Source organism: Danio aesculapii, chromosome 22 (genome assembly GCF_903798145.1).
Source record: "Danio aesculapii chromosome 22, fDanAes4.1, whole genome shotgun sequence".
Lineage (NCBI taxonomy): Eukaryota > Metazoa > Chordata > Actinopteri > Cypriniformes > Danionidae > Danio > Danio aesculapii.
In genome coordinates, this window is record NC_079456.1 from 24,498,594 (window position 1) to 24,520,054 (window position 21,461).

The 21,461-nt window shown below is 35.0% G+C and overlaps 1 protein-coding gene across 1 annotated transcript; it reads right to left on the bottom strand.

The window, feature by feature from the left end:
- Nucleotides 1–242: 242 nt before the first annotated feature.
- On the bottom strand, nt 243–18,969 carry mcoln2 (mucolipin TRP cation channel 2). The gene is made up of 14 exons (XM_056448597.1): nt 18,876–18,969; nt 17,075–17,234; nt 16,536–16,709; nt 14,849–15,002; nt 14,690–14,768; nt 14,515–14,611; nt 13,193–13,292; nt 13,004–13,116; nt 12,498–12,647; nt 11,837–11,938; nt 11,573–11,695; nt 8,235–8,441; nt 2,986–3,125; nt 243–612 (listed from the first exon to the last, which is right to left on the bottom strand). The coding sequence occupies exons 1-14, from the start codon at nt 18,923–18,925 to the stop codon at nt 576–578; spliced, it is 1,686 nt and encodes a 561-aa protein (XP_056304572.1). The 5' UTR covers nt 18,926–18,969; the 3' UTR covers nt 243–575.
- Nucleotides 18,970–21,461: the final 2,492 nt, after the last annotated feature.

Below are 21,461 nucleotides of genomic sequence, written 5' to 3' on the forward strand. Positions count from 1 at the left end.
AGGCATTAGCTCGGCTATGAGTGAACAATGCATGCTGAGCACTTCCAGTGTGTTGAACATTACAAACATTCCTCAAACACCTTGCATATCTAAAGTGTAATATTAAGAGATCTTCTAAATATTGAGTTATAAATGCCTTTGAGGTACTGAAACACGTCAAAGGGCTGATAAAAATCAACAAACGCGTAATCTGAACTCATTCTCTAATGTAAAACTCTAATGATGACACATGCATAATATTTCCTCCAGTTTAGGACATTTAACAGGCATCATTTTACAGATTGGACATCAGACTTCATATGCACGTGGCATTTGACCCACAAAGCGCTTCATTTGTTTCTTGTAATTGGATTGCAGTGCACTTTAAAAGATGTTTGGCATTTATCTGCTTGCTAATGCAGGTTTTACCGGTTTCTAATGAAATTGGCATGTTCACTGAGCTCTTGCTTCCTGTGTAGCGCATGAACCAAGTACTTTGCATGGAGCAGTAAACATGTTACACACAATCTTTCCATTATTAAGCTGCAAATCCACAGCAGTTTTCAGTAGATTTAATGCTTAATCAGTGGCAGCGGTCAGCTGATGAGGACAATGGTGTCGTCTTTGGAAATCCTGTAAAAAAGTACACAAATTAGGTATATGTATTTAAATGGGTTCTGTCAAATTTTGAACCAAATTAAAAGTATAATTTTGAGCTCTCAGGGTGTTTCCAGAGGAAGCAAAACTAAAGATTTCTAGAATTGATTCTTGAATCCTAAAAGAGAACTTAACAGGGTAGATTTATGGTTTCGTGTTGGGTAATTCTGTAGGTAAAGCCCTGGATGTCATTATATCGTTCAGTTGTTTGGGGTCAGTAAGGTTTTTTTTATTAAAAAATAAGAAATTATTCATTTAATTCACCAAATTATGCATTAAATTTACCAAAAATTACATTTAATAAAATAAGGTTTCTAAATTAAATAAATGCTGCTCTCTTGAACTCAGATCATCAGATATTCAGCAATGTAACCCAGCTATTATTGGTTTCAGCACTGATACTGATCAGAAATGTTTCCTGATCATCGAATCAGCATATTTAGATGAGTTCTAAAGAAATGTATCACTCTAGCGCCTGGAGTAATGATTCTGAAAATTCAACATTGCATCACAGGAGTAAATTACATTTGAACCTTTTTACAAATTTGACTTTAAGAACAGAGTTTACTTTTTCTTTTACTTTAATTCAAAGTGTCAAGCGCCTTCAAGCACACAATTTTTTTGCGCTGTGTAAACAGTCAGTCAGAGAAGCTATTAGATCAGACAGAAAAATGAAGAGCACAGAGCTGAACCTCAGCCTGCTCTCTAAAATAAAATCTGACAAGTGTCTTTCGCATTTATTCGGAATAAGCATGTGTTAGTAATATGAAACGTTCACATATCTTTCGCGAGTTATTGAGATGTATAACGTTATTTGAGCTGTAGAACGCAGGGAAAGTCTCCACATAGAGAGACACTGCAGCGCTGCTGAAGATTGTGGGTGTTTACAGCGGTTTGAGTGATAAATAAGAATTTGTAGCTAAATCGTTAGCGGTGCCAAATAGCATTTCCCATTGTTTACATCCTTGTTTACGTCCTCACTACAACACACCGTTAACGCTAGACACTGTGCATGTATTTGGTCAATTTTAACAAATAAAAATACATACAGATTGTGGCTCACAATCCACAGCTTCGTCGGTTGGAGGAGTTTTTAACCAAATCCAGCACTGAACTGGGAGAGATTCTGGAAGCTCTCCTTTGTCAAATGCTAGCCATATATATTTTTTAATAATTCTCTGGAATATAATTCAAATTAAATTGTAAGCACTTCTCTTTTTGTGTCATGTCCTTTGGAAGCCCCAAAACAGAAACTGAAGCAGCACTGTGGAAATGCGTTTGGACGGCATTTTAGCTGTCTCTGCTATAACATCACTGGCCACGCCCCTTCGCTGCGCAGGGTGTGTGTGCGGGGTGTATGCATGTAACCTGAAGTGTTTGTAATCTCACTAGCCCAGATGTATTTTTTGTAGACCCCAAACTTTGTTCGCTGTAGGCTTTGCCAAGCTAACTCTGTAAAAGCCAATGTCTCCCTTTGCATTGAACTTTGAGCATATTACATTCAGAGATGTTGTTTATGTTCACACAGCTATATTACACATACTCTAAAGTTTAAAATATGATATAGTAATGGATCACCCTTTTAAACTGAATAAATGAATTATGATCATTTAAATAATAACATAGTATAACATAATAACATTATATATGATAAAACATAATACCAGACATGTAAATAATATCAGAAATTTGCGATTCTTCAATATTATTTTACAATTATTTATATCATATACAGCTGAAACCAAAAGTTGCTAAAAATATTTTATTAAAAACACTAAATTATTCCAACCAAATGAAAAGAAACCCATTTTTTCCAGAAGAAAAATCTAATTAGATATACTGGAACGATTTCCTCGTTCTGTTAAACATCTCAAGAATTTTACATTTCACAGTAGGGCTAATAAGTTAGTCTTCAACTGAATATTTTCGACCATGACAAACATATGGAGGTCTGGACCTCAGTGACATCATAGCTGGCCACAGGCCTGTTTTAAACCTGAGATTTATACGCAGCATCAAATTTTACCCAAGCCTTTCCTCACATTTAACACTCGCACAAACAATGTGGAGTCGAATTTCATGTTTTCCCCCCAAACAGCTTAGAGACTTACACGCCAAAAAGCTGGAAGAGGCGCAGGACAATAATGGGCAGCGCTTTCTCCTCTAAACTCTGGTTTGTTTATCGTTTCTGCAAGGCAAGGGAAGCCTCCTCATTTTTTTTCCCCCTCCACAGAGAGCGTTTCTCTGTAATCAGCACTTTGCAGGGTGTGTCTGTCTTTCTCTCCCACCACTAATTCCCTTTCTCATGCCACAGTGGCTGAGCTTCTCATGTACTGTACTGTACTGTACCTTTGGCAGCAGCACAGCAGGCCCGAAGGCTGGACCATCTCTGGCTCCATCTCCTCCTGGCCCTGAAGGGGGAAACGCTCCTTCTGGCCTTTCAGAAACCAATGCAGTTCTGTCATGGGGAAGCCTGTTGTCTGGTAACCCTGGGCAAAATGAAGAAGTTGATGTAAAGAGCTGCAAATAAGTTTAGTGTGGCTTGGTTTGGTTTGGCTGATTTATTTGTTATGTGAAGCAGCAAAGAGAATATATTGTAAATAATGATGTCATAGTTTACAATTTTTTTAATGTTTTTATGTTCTGCCGACCCTTTATTACCCTAAACTACAGCAGTTAAATAAAAAACATAAAACAACAACAACAACAATAAAAAAAACATTTTAAAAAAGGAAATATCAAATAAAAATCAAGAAATGTCAAACAAAACAATAACTAGGAAAAAAACATGCATTCATTCATTCATTTTCCTCTGGCTTAATCCTTGATTATCAGGGGTCGCCACAGCGGAATGAACCACCAACTATTCCAGCATATGTTTTATGCAGCGGATGCCCTTCCAGCTGCAACCCAGTATTGGGAAATACCCATACACTCTGGACAGACTGGGTGACTGGATGAATTGATCTATCTATCTATCTATCTATCTATCTATCTATCTATCTATCTATCTATCTATCTATCTATCTAATCCATGACGTCACACACACACACACACACACACACACACACACACACACTCATATACTAATTTGTTGGCCAATTTTTGTTTTTACCCAATTCACCTATAGCGCATGACTTTTCACTGTTGGGGAAACCGGAGCATCTGGAGGAAAGCCACGCGAACACAGGGAGAACATGCAAACTCCACACAGAAATGACAACTGGCCCAGCCAAGATTTGAACCAGCGACCTTCTTGCTGTGAGGTGACAGTGCTAACCACTGAGCCACCGTGCCACCCCAGAAACAAACCAAAACCACAGAAAAACAAAACAAACTAAAATAAATAGAACAATAAAAACCAAACAAGTAACAGAATAAAACAGAACAAACAAAATACAAAACAGAACAAAACTATTTAAAGGAGATTATAAACAACACAAACCACACAGAAAACAACCAAACAAAATGCAAAATAACCAAATAAAGCAACAAAATTATATATACTTTTTTTAAAATTAGTTTTTTGCAGTTTTTTGCTTTTAATCTAGTTTTTCTTTAATTTTGTTGCTTTATTTGGTTATTTTGCATTTTGTTTTGTTGTTTTCTGTGTGGTTTGTGTTGTTTATAATCTCCTTTAAATAGTTTTGTTCTGTTTTGTATTTTGTTTGTTCTGTTATATATATATATATATATATATATATATATATATATATATATATATATATATATATATATATATATATATAAATAAATAAACACAAAAACAAAGCATTTTGAGCCACACAAAAAAACAAAAGACAAAAACTAAATAAAACAAAAAACAAAGCAGACACATAAAAAAACATTAAAACAAATAAAACAAAAACATTTCTTAAAAATATCATAGACATTTGGATTGTTAACATGGAGAAAACGAAAGAAATAACTTTGGGTTGAAAAAATATTAAGAGAAGTTTTACTTTATAGATAAATTAAGAATTAAAAAATTAAATAAAAATTTAAATAAACACAAGATAAATTAAGTTTTAGTTAATTCCCCTTGAACATCTTACCCGTGTTTTACACAAAAAACAAAACATTTTGTCAAAGTTTGGACTCCATATTTGGATTATTTGGAACCTAGTCTTTGCTCTATCATGCTAAAATGAATATTGTGACTGTATTATTATCTCCAAAAGCGCTTTTTTATTTGAGGTGGTCCTGCTTTAAATTTAATCTGAGATGTATTTTTCTGCATTAAACTATATTTTTCGTTTTGTGTTGATATTTTTCTTTGAGTGTCTTTTGAAGATGTTTTGTTTTGTCTGTATTGTGAAAATCCAATAAACATTATTATTAAAAAAAACACGAGGTTACAAATGTGCGAATATAATAATAGAAGCTGTTGATTTAATTAATTCAATTAAAAGAACCTATTAAACCATTTCTGTGCATGTTTTGCCCATGTTGGTGTGGGTTTCCTTCGGGTGCTCCGGTTTCTCCCCACAGTCCAAACACATGCTATAGGTGAATAGAATAAACAAAATTGGCCGTAGTGTATGTGTGTGTGTGAGAATTAGTGTGTATGGATGTTTTCCAGTACTGCAGCTGGAAGGGCATCTGTTGCATAAAACATATGCTGGATATGTTGGCGGTTCATTGCACTGTGGTGACCCCTGATGAATAAAGGGACTAAGCTGAAGGAAAATGAATGAGTTTTTAATTATCTGTGAACTAACTAACCTATTTTTGTTATATTTTGCCATATTATTATATCCCTAATAATGGCTGAAACCCTTTGATTAAAAAAACAACTCAAAACAGTATTATTATTACGATTATTATTTCATAATACTTCATACTTAATCCAATAATGGATAAAGCTTATGAAATAATAGGAACAAGTCCGGGAAATGTCACCAGCACTTTGTACATTTTAGGACATCCTCAGATCTCAGTCATACAAGAGAAAATTTTGAGTTTATTGCCATTTCAGCTTCTCTGGCTATGTCATGGCAAAAAACAGATCAAGTTTACCACACTTTATAAATACCACTTTTCTATAATTATAAAAAATATTCTAACAATTAAAAGTCATCAACAGCAATAATTAACACACAAGATAAAATACATAAATATTAATAATAATGATGATAATAAATAAGATAAAGCAAATCTAAAACAGTTTACTTTTGTTAAAAATTTAACAATTTTAGAAATATTGACATTTAGGATTAAGCCATTATTGGATTAAGTATTAAGTATTATTAAGATCTCAAAACTCAGGGCTTCTGGTAGAACATAGAATAGCAAAGTCGAGTAAAGGAGGTTGAGCCTTCTCATTTATGGCTCCTAAACTCTGGAATAGCCTTCCTGATAACATCCGAGGCTCAGACACACTCTCCCAATTCAAAACTAGATTAAAGACCTATCTGTTCAGTAAAGCATACACTCAGTGCATCACTTAGCGCTATGATACATGAATGTGCTCCACACTGCATCTCGTTTATATACACTATGAACAGCAGCTACGCTAATTATTCTCTTTATTCTCTATTTTCACCTGGGGATACTCATCCTGAGGCCCTCAGACTATGCAGAGTCACTTATCGATCCAAGACCAGCGATGAGATTTTCCCAAGGTTTCCATATCCTGGACCAGGCCGTGTCCTGAGCAGCTGCTGTAGTGGTCATGGAGGAGTGGAGAAGTGAGACTGATTCCTGGGACGCTCCAGGGACATACTAGTCTTTGCTGAGATTCAGCTTCCAGCCTCCAGTGCCTAGACTGCAGCTCTGCACAAGACGTTTGGCCAGTGGAGAAATGGTCGTGCCCAACTGAGCCTGGTTTCTCTCGAGTTTTTTCTCTCGAGTTTTTTGTTCTTCACTTTCGCCAATTAATGAAGTTTTTTCCTCAACACTGTCGCCACTGGCTTGATCTGTAGAGCTGCGCATCGATGGATTGCTCTTCAGTGTTTGGACTCTCAGTAGTGATTATTAAACCACACTGAACTGAGCTAAACTGAAGTGAACTTGTAAAAGTGCTATACAAATAAAGGTGAATTGAATTGAATTTAAAAATATTTCATTTAAAGTCTCTCCAGATAAAAATTGTTGTCTGATAACATTAAAAATAGGGCATTCCACGAGTATATGTTTAACAGTTTGGTTTCTGTTGCAATATTGACATTTTGGGGGATCTTCTCTGTTGAGTAAATGTTCATGTGTGACTCTCGTGTGTCTAATATGCCATCTTCTGTAAACAATCTCATCATGACTTGAGTTAACAAATAAATAGCATTTTCTTCCTATTTCTGGCTAAATTTTAAAAAGTTTATTTTCTTAGCACTGATCCCATTATGCTTGACATTTGTTAAGAATATAGCCTTTTATTAGTCTTTTTAAATCCGAAGGTGGGATTTTGCACTCCTTTGTCTTTCCTGTTAGGGCTGTTTTGGCGGCTTTGTTAGCTCATTTACAAATAGTCTAGCATGTCCTGGGATCCCCAGTTATACAATGACAAGGTGTCATGCCTCATCATTTCAGGTATAGTTCCTTAGACTGAAAGGCTTCTGGTCTCAGGAAAAACAACATCAGGTATCAAGTCTCATACAATTAGGCATCGGGCAAATCAGACTCAGACTAAAAAAGATGTCAGGCAAGACGGAGTCGGATAAAAAGGTATCAGACAAAAAGACATTTTTTCATTCGATTCTTGACGCCTAATTGTACGAGACATGATACCTGACATTGTTTTTCCTGAGACCTGAAGGCTTTCAGTCTGAGGAACGATGTCTGAAATGATTGATTGATTGATGTCATTGTATGACTGAGGTCTGAGGATGTCCTAAAACCCAGGTGTCAAACTCAGTTCCTAGAGAGCCGCAGCTCTGCACAGTTTAGTTCCAACCCTAATGGACTATATGCACAGCCAGCGTTTTTCAGCCAATGATGAACTTCCGGTGAAAGCTTTATGTGACTATTTTCAGCTTCATAAGGTTCCTTTTACAGCATCGATGTTTTAATGTAATTAAAATACAATCAGTTAAATTAACTTAAGCATCCATTTAGTTGTTAAAGCATACAAAGAAACGAAAGACTGTTTAAATGCAGGCGCCGTCATTAGCAGCAGGCTAGCGCAGAAACTCCACTGAAAATACTGAGGTAAAATTAATTTCCATATTTTAAACACATGGCATGGAAAAATATAATTTAATGCAGTTCTTCTTGTTTGGTCTGATACTCACTTTATATCGTATCAGTCAGGCAGTGAAGATCACTGTTTTTTTAAAGAAATTAGATCTTAACCGCGACTATTTTGTATGGGATGACTTTTAACCGGAAGCCATGGGGCTGGCTGACTGAAATGAAAAGTCTGTGTGCATATGCCCCATTAAACACACCTGATCAAACTAATTAAGTCCTTCAGGCTTGTTTTGAAACCTACAGGTAAGTGTGTTGAAGCGGGGTTAGAACTAAACTGTGCAGAGCTGCGGCCCTCCAGGAACGGAGTTTGACACCACTGTCCTAAAATGTACACCGTACACCAGCTGAATTCAAACTCAACCATATGTGCAGTAAGACTCACTTAGCCACTGTTGAATTATTAAAAGTGTACCTTGATGGTCTCGTATGCATCAGTGATGAGAGCGATGAAGAGACTGAGCACCATGTAGATGAAGAGCGAGATGAAGGAGTACAGATACACTCTGCTGAACAGCCACACCATCGTGTTCTTCTGCTCAAACTGGGCAAATGTGGCAAACATGTCGTCTCCATTGACCAGAGAGAAGAGGCACTCGGCCACTCGACTCAGATCCTCAAACTGAACAGACGTCACAGGTGAGAGAAAAGCAAAGATCGGAGACAAATACTGACATTACATTAAATCAGTTGCCGATTAATTCTACATATAACATTAAACATTAAATCTATCTACCTACCTATCTACAGTTGAAACCAGAAGTTTACATACACTCTAAAAAAAGAACATAACCATTTTTTTTTTAAATGTCTGGTGTTAAATCATACTAAACGTTTACTATTTTAGGTCCGTTAGGATTACCTAAATGATTTACATTTGCTAAATGCCAGAATAATGAGAGAATTTTTAAGATTATTTTTTTATAAATTTCTAGACAGTGAAAAGTTTACATACATTTCCTTGGTATTTTTTAGCTTTGCTTTTAAACTGTATAACTTTGGTTAAATGTTTTGGGTATCCTTCCACAAGCTTCTCACAATAGTTTGAAGAAATTTTGGCCCATTCCTCCTGACAGAATTGGTGTAACTGAGTCAGATTTGTAGGCGGTCTTCCTCGCACAAGCTTTTTCCACTCTGCCCACAAATTTTCTATAGGATTGAGATCAGGGCTTTGTGATGGCCACTCCAAAACATTCACTCTGTTGTCCTTAAAGCACATTTTAACTAATATGACAGTATGCTTAGGGTCATGGTCTGTTTGGAAGACCCAAGTTTTAATGTCCTGGCTGATGTCTTGAGATGTTTCTTCAGTATTTCTACATAATGTTCTTCATGATGCCATCAATGCTGTGAAGTGGACCAGTCCCTCCTGCAGCCCCACAACATGATGCGGCCGCCCTCATACTTCACAGTTGGGATGGTGTTCTTAGGCTTGTAAGCTTCCCCTTTGTCCTCCAAAATGTAACACTGGTCATTATGGCCAAACAGTTCAATCTCAGTTCCAGCAGACCACAGGACATGTCTCCAAAAATTTGTCTTTTTTCCCAGTGAAATTTAGAAAATTGTAATCTGGCTTTATTTTGTAGATTCTGGCTTGTTGATTTTCCCATGTTGACACACAAGGTAGCAGTGTGTTTGAGGTTTTCCTTAAATACTATTCTACAGCTGTGCCTCCAATTACCTCAAATGTTGTCAATTAGCCAATCTGAAACTTCCAAAACCTTGACACCATCATCTGAGCATTTTCAGAGGCATAATAATCTTATTGTATGCAAACTTTTGACTTTCAGGAAGTTATAACAACTTCTCAAAAAACACCTCTCTCATTATTCTGCTATTAAGCATAACAGAAATGAATTTGATAATCCTTATCTAAAAGAGAAAAAGTTTAGTCACATTAACATCTGACTTTTTTATGGTTATGTGCATTTTTATACAGTGTATGTAAACTTCTGATTTCAACTGTATATAACCATCCATCCATCCATCCATCCATCCATCCATCCATCCATCCATCCATCTGTCTGTCTGTCTGTCTGTCTGTCTGTCTGTCTGTCTGTCTGTCTGTCTGTCTATCTATCTATCCACACATGCACTCATACACTAATTTGTTGGCCAATTTTTGTTTTTACCCAATTCATCTATAGCACATGACTTTGGACTGTGAGGGAAACTGGAGGAAAGCCACGCGAACACAGTGAGAACATGCAAATTCCACACAGAAATGACAACTGGCCCAGCCAAGATTTGAACCAGCGACCTTCTTGCTGTGAGGCGACAGTGCTAACCACTGAGCCACCGTGCCACCCCAGAAACAAACCAAAACCACAGAAAAACAAAACAAACCTAAATAAATAGAACAATCAAAACTAAACAAGTAACAGAATAAAACAGAACAAACAAAATACAAAACAGAACAAAACAAAACGATTTAAAGGAGATTATAATCAACACAAACCACACAGAAAACAACCAAACAAAACAAAACAAAAATGCAAAATAACCAAATCAAGCAACAAAACCAAAGAAAAACTAGATTAAAAGCATATACATATACACACACACACACACATATATATATATATATATATATATATATATATATATATATATATATATATATATATATATATATATATATATATATATATATATACACATACATACATATCCATTATATGTATAAGCATGTTGGACACACACTGCCTAAATTGAAATATACAATATCTACTAGCTTTTTAAACATTTTTAGATTATAAAAATCATATACATGGCATTATAACATTACAGTTATTGTTGATATTTTGTTTGTTTTTCCGTTTAATTTTCCATTTATACTTGATAAATACTGTGTAGAGGTCTCTTTAAATGTATAAGTCAGTGTATGCTGCCACCTGCTGTTCATAATGCATATTACAGACCTCAAATCAGTGAAGTCTGCCTCAATACGTCCATATTTCAATGATTTAAAATGTATTGTCAAAGTGAACAGCCCTATGACAGACCAACTGATTAAGTGACAGTCTGACTGCCAAACAGAAAGACTGATTGACAGACTGACCAATTGATGTATAGACTGACTGACAAACTGAAAGTATAAACTACTGACAGAGCAACTGACTGATTTATTTACTGATAGACTGTCTAATTGACAGTCTGATTGAATGACAGATTGACCAATCGACTGACTTACTACTCATAGACCAACTGACTGACCGACTGATAGAAAGACAGACAAAATGTCTGACTGACAAAATGACCAGTTGATCAATTTATTGATAGACCTTATTGACTGACTGACTGACTGACTGACTGAGCAACAGACGGACTTATTTACTGATAGACTGTCTAACTGACTGTTTGACTGATCGATAGAACAACTGATTGACCAACAGACTTATTTACTTATAGATTGTATAATTGACAGTCTGACTGGCCAATAGAACGATTGACTGACCAACTGACTGAAACAGACGGACTGACTTATTTACTGATAGATTGAAAGACTAACTGACAGTCTAACTGAATGATTGACTGACAAACAGATTCAGAGCCCCTCACCTGGAGAATATTCAGTCTAAAGCAATGGCTGATTGGCTCCTTTACTAGAAGGCGGGGCTCCATTCCTATATTGACTGTTACACTTTTCCTTATTCAAAACTATATGAGTGACATGTCTTGCGTATTCTATAATCTTCGCTTTTAAACAGGCCAACTAAATGACTGATAAGTCTGTTGACCAGCCGCGGGTACCTTCTCATGGTAGGGTCCGAGGACGATCCAGCCACAGAAGGTGTAGCCCAGATAGATCATCCCGGCACAGCAACAGAAGCGCAGCACTTTCGGTAAAGCAGCTCTCATGGTGAGGATGAGCACCTGTCTCACACGACAAGCCATTTAATGTTGTATTAATTGATCAGTCTAATACAATCACAATTGTTTTACAGCCTGTGCTCAATAATAATAATCAAAAAAAAAAAAACAGATGCACTTGTGATCTTGTTTATTTTGACTTACATTATATTTTTCGAAGTATCCCAGGTATCGAATAACGCCAACCCAAACCATGAGAGTAGACGTTCCCAGTAAGATACTGCAGACGTCATAGTTGGTCAGACTCTGGATGAAGATGGAGAGGAGTTCATAGTTTATATACATATATATTCTTGCCAGTAATTTTGATTTAAAAAAATTAGGTAAATGTTCTGTCGAAATATTAATTTGAATAATTATTTACTCCCAAGTTTAAACAATACCTTCCTTAGTAAAAAGCATTAAAAATAACACTAACAAAAACAATGACATTTCTATATTAATTATTTGCTTGACACTCACTTTAAAAATTAAACTATGTACACAAATTAAGCAAATGTTCTCTGTAAATTTAAATTACATAATAAACAAATGTGGTAAATTAAGCGTAAATTAACTTAATACTTGTCATATTTTGTCAAATTTAAATAAACTTTCAAAAAGTGAAAATTGCATTCAAATATTTATTTAAATAAATACTTTACAATAAACACTCAAAGCAATATATAAAAAACTAATTAGATACCAATACAATACATTCAAATATTTCAATGATACATTCTAAAAACAGTATCTTGTAAATAATTACGATCCGACGACAACAATGTCTTTTTCAGCATATTTGAATATGCAAAAATGTCTTCACCTTAGCTTGTATTTCCATCTTCAGTATGGATCCGATGATGGCCATCACGTCGCTGATGATCACCAAAACATACCAGCCATTCAAAAACTCCCTCTGATCCTCTTCACACACTTTATGATTATAATTGTCAAGACAGAAGCTGGAGAATCGCTGCGGACAGAGGAAGTGACACATCAAGAAATTACTGACAGCGCACAGAAATAACACGCTGATTCATAACAGAACTACTGAAAAACTTTAAAAAATAACTTTAAAATAACTAAAAACCTTACATTCACTGTAACAAATGCAGGGTTTTACAGATTTCCTTTATGTTGTTCCAACAGAAATTGATTAAGTTAACTTAATTATTTTATGTTCAATCCACTTCAATTTTTTAAAAAACGATTAAGTTGTCTCAAAAACCTTAAGAATCGCGTCATTCCAACTCATTTTAAATAAGTAGCTTGAACAAGCAGTAAAGTAATTTTTGAGTGTACTGTATGTGCAATGTTTAATGCAGTTACCTGAAGTAACCTCACAGCAAGTATAATGGAGCGAGTGCAGAGAACGGCAGAAATAAGGCACACCAGAATAACAAATCCATCGAAAATCAGGAGGTACAGAGTATTTTTCTGAGCTGTAAAACACAGGCGTTCCTTATGCGTGTCTCTCATTACATCAAAAACTATATGGCAATTAAACATTTTACTCACCAGTTCCTGAAATCCTCCAGTTTTTGCACAAGCTACTAACAGCATCAAAATCAAGACTCAGTTTCATCTTCCCACTATGACAACTGTTATCAAAGTCAATCTGAAAAGAAATAAATAAATATTATGAATGCAAGCTAAATCAGGATCAGGATCATTTGATTGTTCTTATTGATTCTTTTAAAACTCTGTATATGAGGTGCTGCATTTTACTTCACTGGAAATAAAATAAGCCTCCAACTACATCCCAATGGCTCATGGATACCTAAACGAATATGTATTTTCTGAAGTTGGAAAAGGTTAGATGGGCAAACTAATTTCTTTAAAAAGTGGCAATGTTTTATAACTTAACATCTTGTCTTCCATTTAATAGATGCACTCTCCATCCTTTTAGCTTTTTTATTTCAGAGTAATTTAATTTTTGTTTGCTTTAACAATTATTATCTTATATGGTTTAATTGTAAATAGTTACTTTCATCATTGACAACCTGAACGTTTGATTGTTGAATGACTGCATTCAGTCGGTTATAATTTCTTGTAAACTTTTATTACTCATTTCCCAGTTTCTTTCCCCTTATTATTATTATTTTTTAGTTATTCCTTTTTTATTATGTTTACTTCTCTTTAGTAAAAAAAACAACAACAAACATAACAATATGTAACAGTTTGTATTGCAATAGTGTTTCTTTTCACAAAAATAAAATTGAATCCGTACATGATTTTTGCTATTATTTGCATTTATAAAGTAGACATAACTTACTATGTTTGCAAACTAAAACTATTCATTAACAAATGAATGTAAAAAAAAAAAAAAACATTTTACATTTTCAATTTTTCTTTTGCTTTTGGATGAATGGACTTTTATTAAATTCGCAAAACTATAAATTTGCTCAACAGTCCAAATTCATCAAACTTACACATATAAAATTTAATATAATACAATATAACAAAAATAAAACAATGTACATTTTACTGAAAAAGTTATCAGTGTTTTAAAATTAACTTGATGCAACGTAAACACCAGTGCAATATATGTGAAAAAGCAAGTCAAACATATTTTATGATTTATCATTGATACGATTAGCTTTTAAAGACATTTTTTGACAACTAAATGTCCTTCATACTAAAAAAGAATGAAAAATTTTCAGAAAACAAAACTTACCTTTTAACATAGTTATTTCTTACAAAATAACAGTAAAAAGAAAAACAATGTGCAAAATATTTTTAAGTTTGGATCCCTTATTTAAAAAAATAACAAAAGCTTTTTAAAATGAATTTGTGTGCATTTTTCCGCAAAATTGTATGTGTTCTAAAAGGGGTCTTACCTTCACAAAAAATGTGCAACAATCAGGCAGCTCGTGTGAACGAACTGTCTGCAAATTAATTCCCTCGAGTGCAAACGTGATCTCAATTTCAACAAGCCTGCATTTCAACCAAAATAACTGAAATCACAACATGATACATTTTACATTTTAAGATACAAAGTTTAGGTTTACAAACCTATAAAAGTCCAACTCAAAAAACGAAGCATTGTGCATTCTCCATGTTGTGATGGACTTTGGATCAAGAGTCAAGCAAACTGAAAAGACAAAAACGTCCAGTTTAGTCACTACATTTATGATTCATGCTAGATTTGAGCATTTTCTAAAAATGTGTAACCTATTTCAAGCTGGGCCTCAATGTCATAGACATCCTCAGATGGTTGGACGTCGCCTCTTTTGTAGCTCTTCTTACAGATGATCATGGGAGAAAACTCTCCATTCTCTTCGGCGTAACTAATGGGACCCACAGACAGGTTTCGCAACTGTGCATACTGTCGAAGAAATAGACAAACTGTATTCTGTGCATGTTTCAACAATAAATTTACATCAAGAAATATAGGTTTGATAAATACATTACATAAGCCTAAAGGACAGGGTAACCAGATATTTTGAAATTGGTTGTCTAGCTGCATACTCTTTGCTTTATCAGGGTATTCACTTCTTTCACATAATGATTCATCCTTACCACTAGATGTCAGTATATGTCTAGGAAAACCAAGCAGTGCAACAAACAAAATGGATGTTACTATAATTATTGCCAATTAGTGGTGCATTTCAAATGGGATATTTCACCCTTTAAATGGCACATTGGAGAGAAAACAATCATGGCCGTCATACTGAAGTGTCGTTCCAAGTACTCAAGTGCTCAAAACTGGCCACCTTTTTAATGAAGCATTTTGAAGGGTGCAACTGATGGACACTAGGCAGTTGAATGATGTTGCACACTGCATTCCATTCAGAAGGGCTCATCCCTATGCTCCAATAATCCTTTCGAAGCTGTCACTCTAGAGCAGGCATGGGCAAACTCGACCCTGGAGGGCCGGTGTCCCTGCATAGTTTTGCTCCAACCCTAATCAAACACACCTGCTTGTAGCTTTCTAGTGATCTTAAAGACACTAATTAGGGTGTTCAGGTGTGTTTGATTAGTGTTGGAGCAAAACTCTGCAGGGACACCGGCCCTCGAGGATCAAGTTTGCCCATGCCTGCTCTAGAGGGTAAACCCTTACAAGGGATTAGGGCATATGGATCAGCCTTGTGAGTGGAACACAGTGAAATTGAGGCAGAAATAAGCATGGTCACCTGATCTGATTTTACATGATGCTTTATCCACATTACTAAATTACTCACCCTCTTTTCATAGCTTACACCTGAGACACAACTGAAGATACTTTCATTAAAATCTGAGGTGTTATCCCAAAGGTCCAGAAAGGTAGTGAAAACATTATTAAATCAATCCATGTGGCTCAATATTAATTTTGGAAGTGACAGGAATACTTTTTCAGTTGAATCCGCATATATTGAAGCAGCCTCCAAGACTGAAATATGCTGTTTTATGCCAAGGCAACCCTGGGTGCCGAAATATAATTGGATAAACTGGAAGTGGGCGGAGTTAAACAGATCTCCGAATGAACATTTCAGAATGAACATTTTCAAAGCAGAATAACTGACTGTAGCATTGTTTGTCAGATGAACAAGTAGGTTTGCTTAGCACGTTTTTTTAAATAAACTAACATGCAGCACCTATGAACCGAACTGAATCTGATTTAATCTAATTAGAACTACTGTAGCTTTCTATTACTGCGCTGACACCTGTCTTACTGTATATGCTGAATGCGTCCCACAAACTAAAATACTGTTATGGCTTTTTATCACTTTCTGTCAATCTATGTAAAGCAGCATTGATAAATCGAAATTGTATAAAGTGCAATAGAACAAAAGATGACAACAAGCAACAATTTACATAATTAATGCTAACAAAATTATGGTAAGAAAACAAATAGGACAGATGAAATAAAAATACAAACCTGATCTAAGACATAGTGTAAACTATCAAATACTCTCTCTTTGGTGTAGATGGAAATACTGTATTCATCCTCATCCACACCACTGTAGCCCTTCAGAAACAAATTCTTAAAGGCCATCAGGTTCTCTTCTTTATAGGACACCACAAGCTGGTTATTCAGTCCAAAAAGTATGAGCTTTGGAAAGAATGAACATAAGAGGAGAAGTTTTCAGTCTGGCTGAAGGAACATTATAGCCTTATATGTAGCTAAGTGTTAAATTATCATTTACAAAGACAAAACTACTTTATTCAGTCAAATAATAAGAAATCCTTCAAAAAGACTTAAAGCTAAAATGTGCAATCTCTGCACTATTAGCATGAGCAATACTGACTGTGTTCAAACAGGTTTCCTAGCCACTCTAGTTGACATTGGTTAAAAAAAAATGTTAGTCCCACTTGAGGTGCTGTTGTAGAATCAAGGTTTACTTATAGTGGACTTACAGTGTTAAAAAATAAATAAATAAATAACAGATTTCAGCAAGAAAGTATTCTCATAAATACCTGGAGTGTAATCATGAATATTTTAAAAATTTGCACTGCTAATTTCCATGGCAGCTGTCGTCGGGTTCTGTACTTCTCACAAGGGCTCATGAAGTAAAACCTCAAGTCGTCTCTCAGTTTCTCCTCTGTCATTGGATCAGTGGCCATGGAGGTGGAGCCACTATGGTAAAATATATACAAATACAAGACTATGAACATTTACAATTTCACTTCATGAAATAGATTGTTAAGAACATTTAGCAATTCTTTTTACATTAGGTAATTTGTGCTATTTCATAGTTTTGATTTATATATATATTTATTAAAAAGTGGATATGTTAAAAAAATATTAAATAAAAGCATTAATAATAATAATTATGATTATTATTATTATGTTTTTACCATTATGTATTTAATTAACACACATTAATTGGATTATAATCATTTAATCTAATGATCCGTGGGTTTCCTCCGGGTGCTCCGTTTTCAAGTCCAAAACATGTGGTATAGGTGAATTGGGTAAGCTGAATTGTCCATAATGTATGTGCGTGAATTAGTGTGTATGGATGTTTCCCAGTAATGGGTTGTAGCTGGAAGGGCATCTGCTGCATAAAAAAAACATATGCTGGAAAAGTTGGTGGTTCATTCCGCTGTGGTGACCCCAGATTAATAAAGGGACTAAGCTGAAAAGAAAATGAATGAATGAATGAATAATCTAATGATTATTATTATTAATGTAATGAATGCCTAATCATTAATTATTTCAACAGGCTTCACAGATTATATCAATAGGCTTTGAACAATTATTCAGCTTTCTGAGTTAGTTTAAACACTGAGATAGAAATGTTATAATACTCATTAATAATAATAATAATAATAATAATAATAATAATAATACATTTGTCAGATATTATTGAAAACAATTCATCTTTACTAACGGTATCAACTTATCATTATTGTTGCAACGTAAAGTTTAACAATCTTGCAAACAGATTTTAATTTATCATCAGAATTGATGTTTACATGAGATAAATATAACGTGCTTATTGAGGTAAAAATTCGCACATTTGTTCAATGACAACTGCTCTTTATATTGCTTACCATGGTAGTTTGAATATTTGAACTGAAATCACATGTAAATATGACTTCAAAACAAAGCACAAAGCACTATTTAATTGACTGTGAACAATGTACTTTGATAGCTGTTAATTGCTAATATGATTTCACTTTAAGAAATTTGCAAAGAATACTTTTCTGAAATTATATTATCAGGGAGAAAGTCTAAATGTGTGAACATAAAACTTTCCCCTCACTCATGCTCTTGTGTGATTTGTATTATGGCAGAAAAAATATTTTGAGAGCAAATAGAGATGATAAATTAACTTTGAGTGACACATTAACCATGTGACAGAGTTCTGTTTCGGATGAGGAAGATGGAGGGGTCATTGACCAAAAAAAGGAAAGAAAAAAAGAGCTGAATATGCGCTTCTTAAACTTTAACTGAGCATTGATAAATAACTGCAAAAGCACCACTTGTCCTTTTGTACACCACCAAGGGTACAAGTCCAAGGCTGCGTGAGCGTGTTTGTGTTTGTATGTTCAACAGCACTGACAGTTCCTGACACGTTCTACTTTATTTGACTTTATGAATGAAACAAACAATTATAACTTTTAAAAGACTCTTCTGCACACATTACGGTGAGGGCATTGAAATCAAACAATATCTGATCTCTCCAAAATTAGAAAGTTTGTATTTATAGTTGTTTACTAAACAAAATGCTAAATAATTCAAGCATTTCAGAAATACGTTTGTTTAACTTACTTTGGCATGTCAACTCTGACACCTTGGCAGAACCTTTCAGTCATTTCCATGTCGCCTGCTGACCACGATAAAACGCGTTTCCCAAAACTACAAGTGCTCCTTGACCATTAAATTACTAAATAACCTCGCGTCTGACGTCACAGCTGAAACACGTTCATCGCCGCACATCCACCAATCAGGAGCGAGGAAGTTTCGAGGTTGGCGTGGCCGAGCAAACTGTACGAAGTGTAACGTCCCTCCCTGCAGCTGCACTTTTTTTTTTAACAGTTTATCTGTGGCTGCACCTCGTACAAAAGCTCGATTGAGGAACTAAAGAGTTTCGGTTTGAAGACACAGACCACATGCTATTTTTAATGAGTGTAAGTAGACAAGGTAAGGTAAGAACGTTTCCTTTACAGTGACGCTTCATCAAACTTAAAGGGATAGTTCACCCAAAAATGGAAATGTACTCACTATTTACGTACCCTCAAGTGGGTTCAAATTTATATTTGTATTATAGATACTATGAAATTATAGAGTATCTAGAGGAAGATATTTTAAAGAAAGCTGAAAACCTGCAAACATAGACTTCCATAGTAGGAAAAACTAATACTGTGGAAGTCAATGGGGCTTCAAGTTTTCCTTAAAATATCTTCTTTTACATTCAACAGACGAAAGACATTCAAACAGGTTAGGAACAAATGAAGGGAGAGTAATACAAACAGTATTTTCATTTTTGAGCAAACTATTTCTTTAAAGGGCACCTATGATGAAAATCAACTTTTGTAAGCTGTTTGGACAGAACTGTGTGAAGACATAGTGTGTCCACTGTCATATTGGATTGATATAAACCCAACAAGTCTGTTTTTTTTTTTTATTTCCTGACGCTAAAATAGGACCCAAATCCCAGTGATTTTGAGTCCCACCACAACATGATATAGGAGTGCAGTTTTCCCCGCCCATCAAATTGATTGACAGGAGCCATGTTTCTAATAACAAATATACACATGTCCACAGAACATTTTGTTGCAAATAAACTGCGATTAAAATAGTTACAACTCTTTGTGATTTTTATAAGTTTAAAACGTTTTAAAAAGTATATTTGTGATAAAGACAGTAAAATCGCTGTAATTCTTAACTGCTAAAATCACCACAACCACATGGTGTCAGTAAATGTAAAAATGTGTGTGACTCATATCAGAAAGGCCTGAATAAACTCCATCACAAATACATGAAATAAACTTAGTTGGTATTTTTGACTAATGAGCTGTTCCCGCTTCATCTGATTCTGTCTCTGTCACATACCTGACAACCCTCACGTTTTTTCACGAGATTTTCCCGTATTTTAGTGCTATCCCGCTATCATCCAGTAATGGTATTTTCCCATATTTCTCACGTATTTTCAATCTTTGTATGGCAATAAACATTAAAGAGCCGATATTCCCTATACGCAACCCATACCGCCGAACCAACAGGGGCAAACCCCCGCTCTTAAATGGGAGTCTGTTCTGTGCCTTCGGTTTATTCAGGCATGAAAACACTTTGAAATAAATAGAAAAATGGCGCGATTCCTTTCCTTTTCATTACAGGTGCCGTCGCATATGCAATCCTCAAAACAGCCATATAGTGGTGCGTGACTGCCAGTTGACATGCTCCATAGTGATAAATAGATGCTGTTTCCCAAACGGATTCTGAACACGCGATTTGAAGCAGAGCGAAAGTCTGGGTTTTGAGTGCGTGTTTGAACAGACTGACATATACACACAATTAATAATAATAACATCTAAAGATGTCAATTTTGGTGTTTTTTTTTTTTGTTTGTTTTTTTCAAACACGACAAATTTAGTCCTAAATGAGCATAAAAAGTTAGGAAAGCAATCGAATGCTTTCATTATAACGTTAGACGTGTGCATTTTTAAAGTGACGCTTCTGTTGTTTAATGTAATCAAACGAAAAATCTAAATAAATAAGAGATTCATTCGTTTCTCTTTAATGAGAATGTGTAAGTTATACAGTGAAGAAAAGATTGAGATTTAATAACTCGATTCAGTTTCTTTATAGTAGCTATTAATTTTAATAAGCTGTTTGCTAATTTATTTGCTGCTAATGTGTACTATTTATTTTGTAAAAAAAATAATAAAACATATAACTGACCGTTTAACTGTTTAATTACAACGAAACAGCTCCAGATTAACATATTTAGTAATTTGGGGTATCCATTTTTATTATGGTGGGCGTATCCCTTATTTTCACATCCCAATGTTGACAGGTATGCTCTGTCACTGTGCTGTTTATCTGAGGTAATGCATGATGAGAAGCAGACATGAACGGGGGAACTGTGGGTGGGGAGAAGCAGCTCATTTGCATTTAAAGCCACAGGCTATAAAACAGCTACACTGTACTCAAGACACCAAAATGGGCAAATTCTGATGAGTATTTTGAGCTGAAACTGTACAGACACAATCTGGAGACATATAGGTGCTCTTTAATTATTGTTTCTGAGGTCAGCGTAATGAAGGTAGGAAGTGAACACTTTTGACAAACATCATCACACTTACAGCCAAAGAAGACTCACGACTTACTTGTATTCAAGAAAAAGATGTTTTA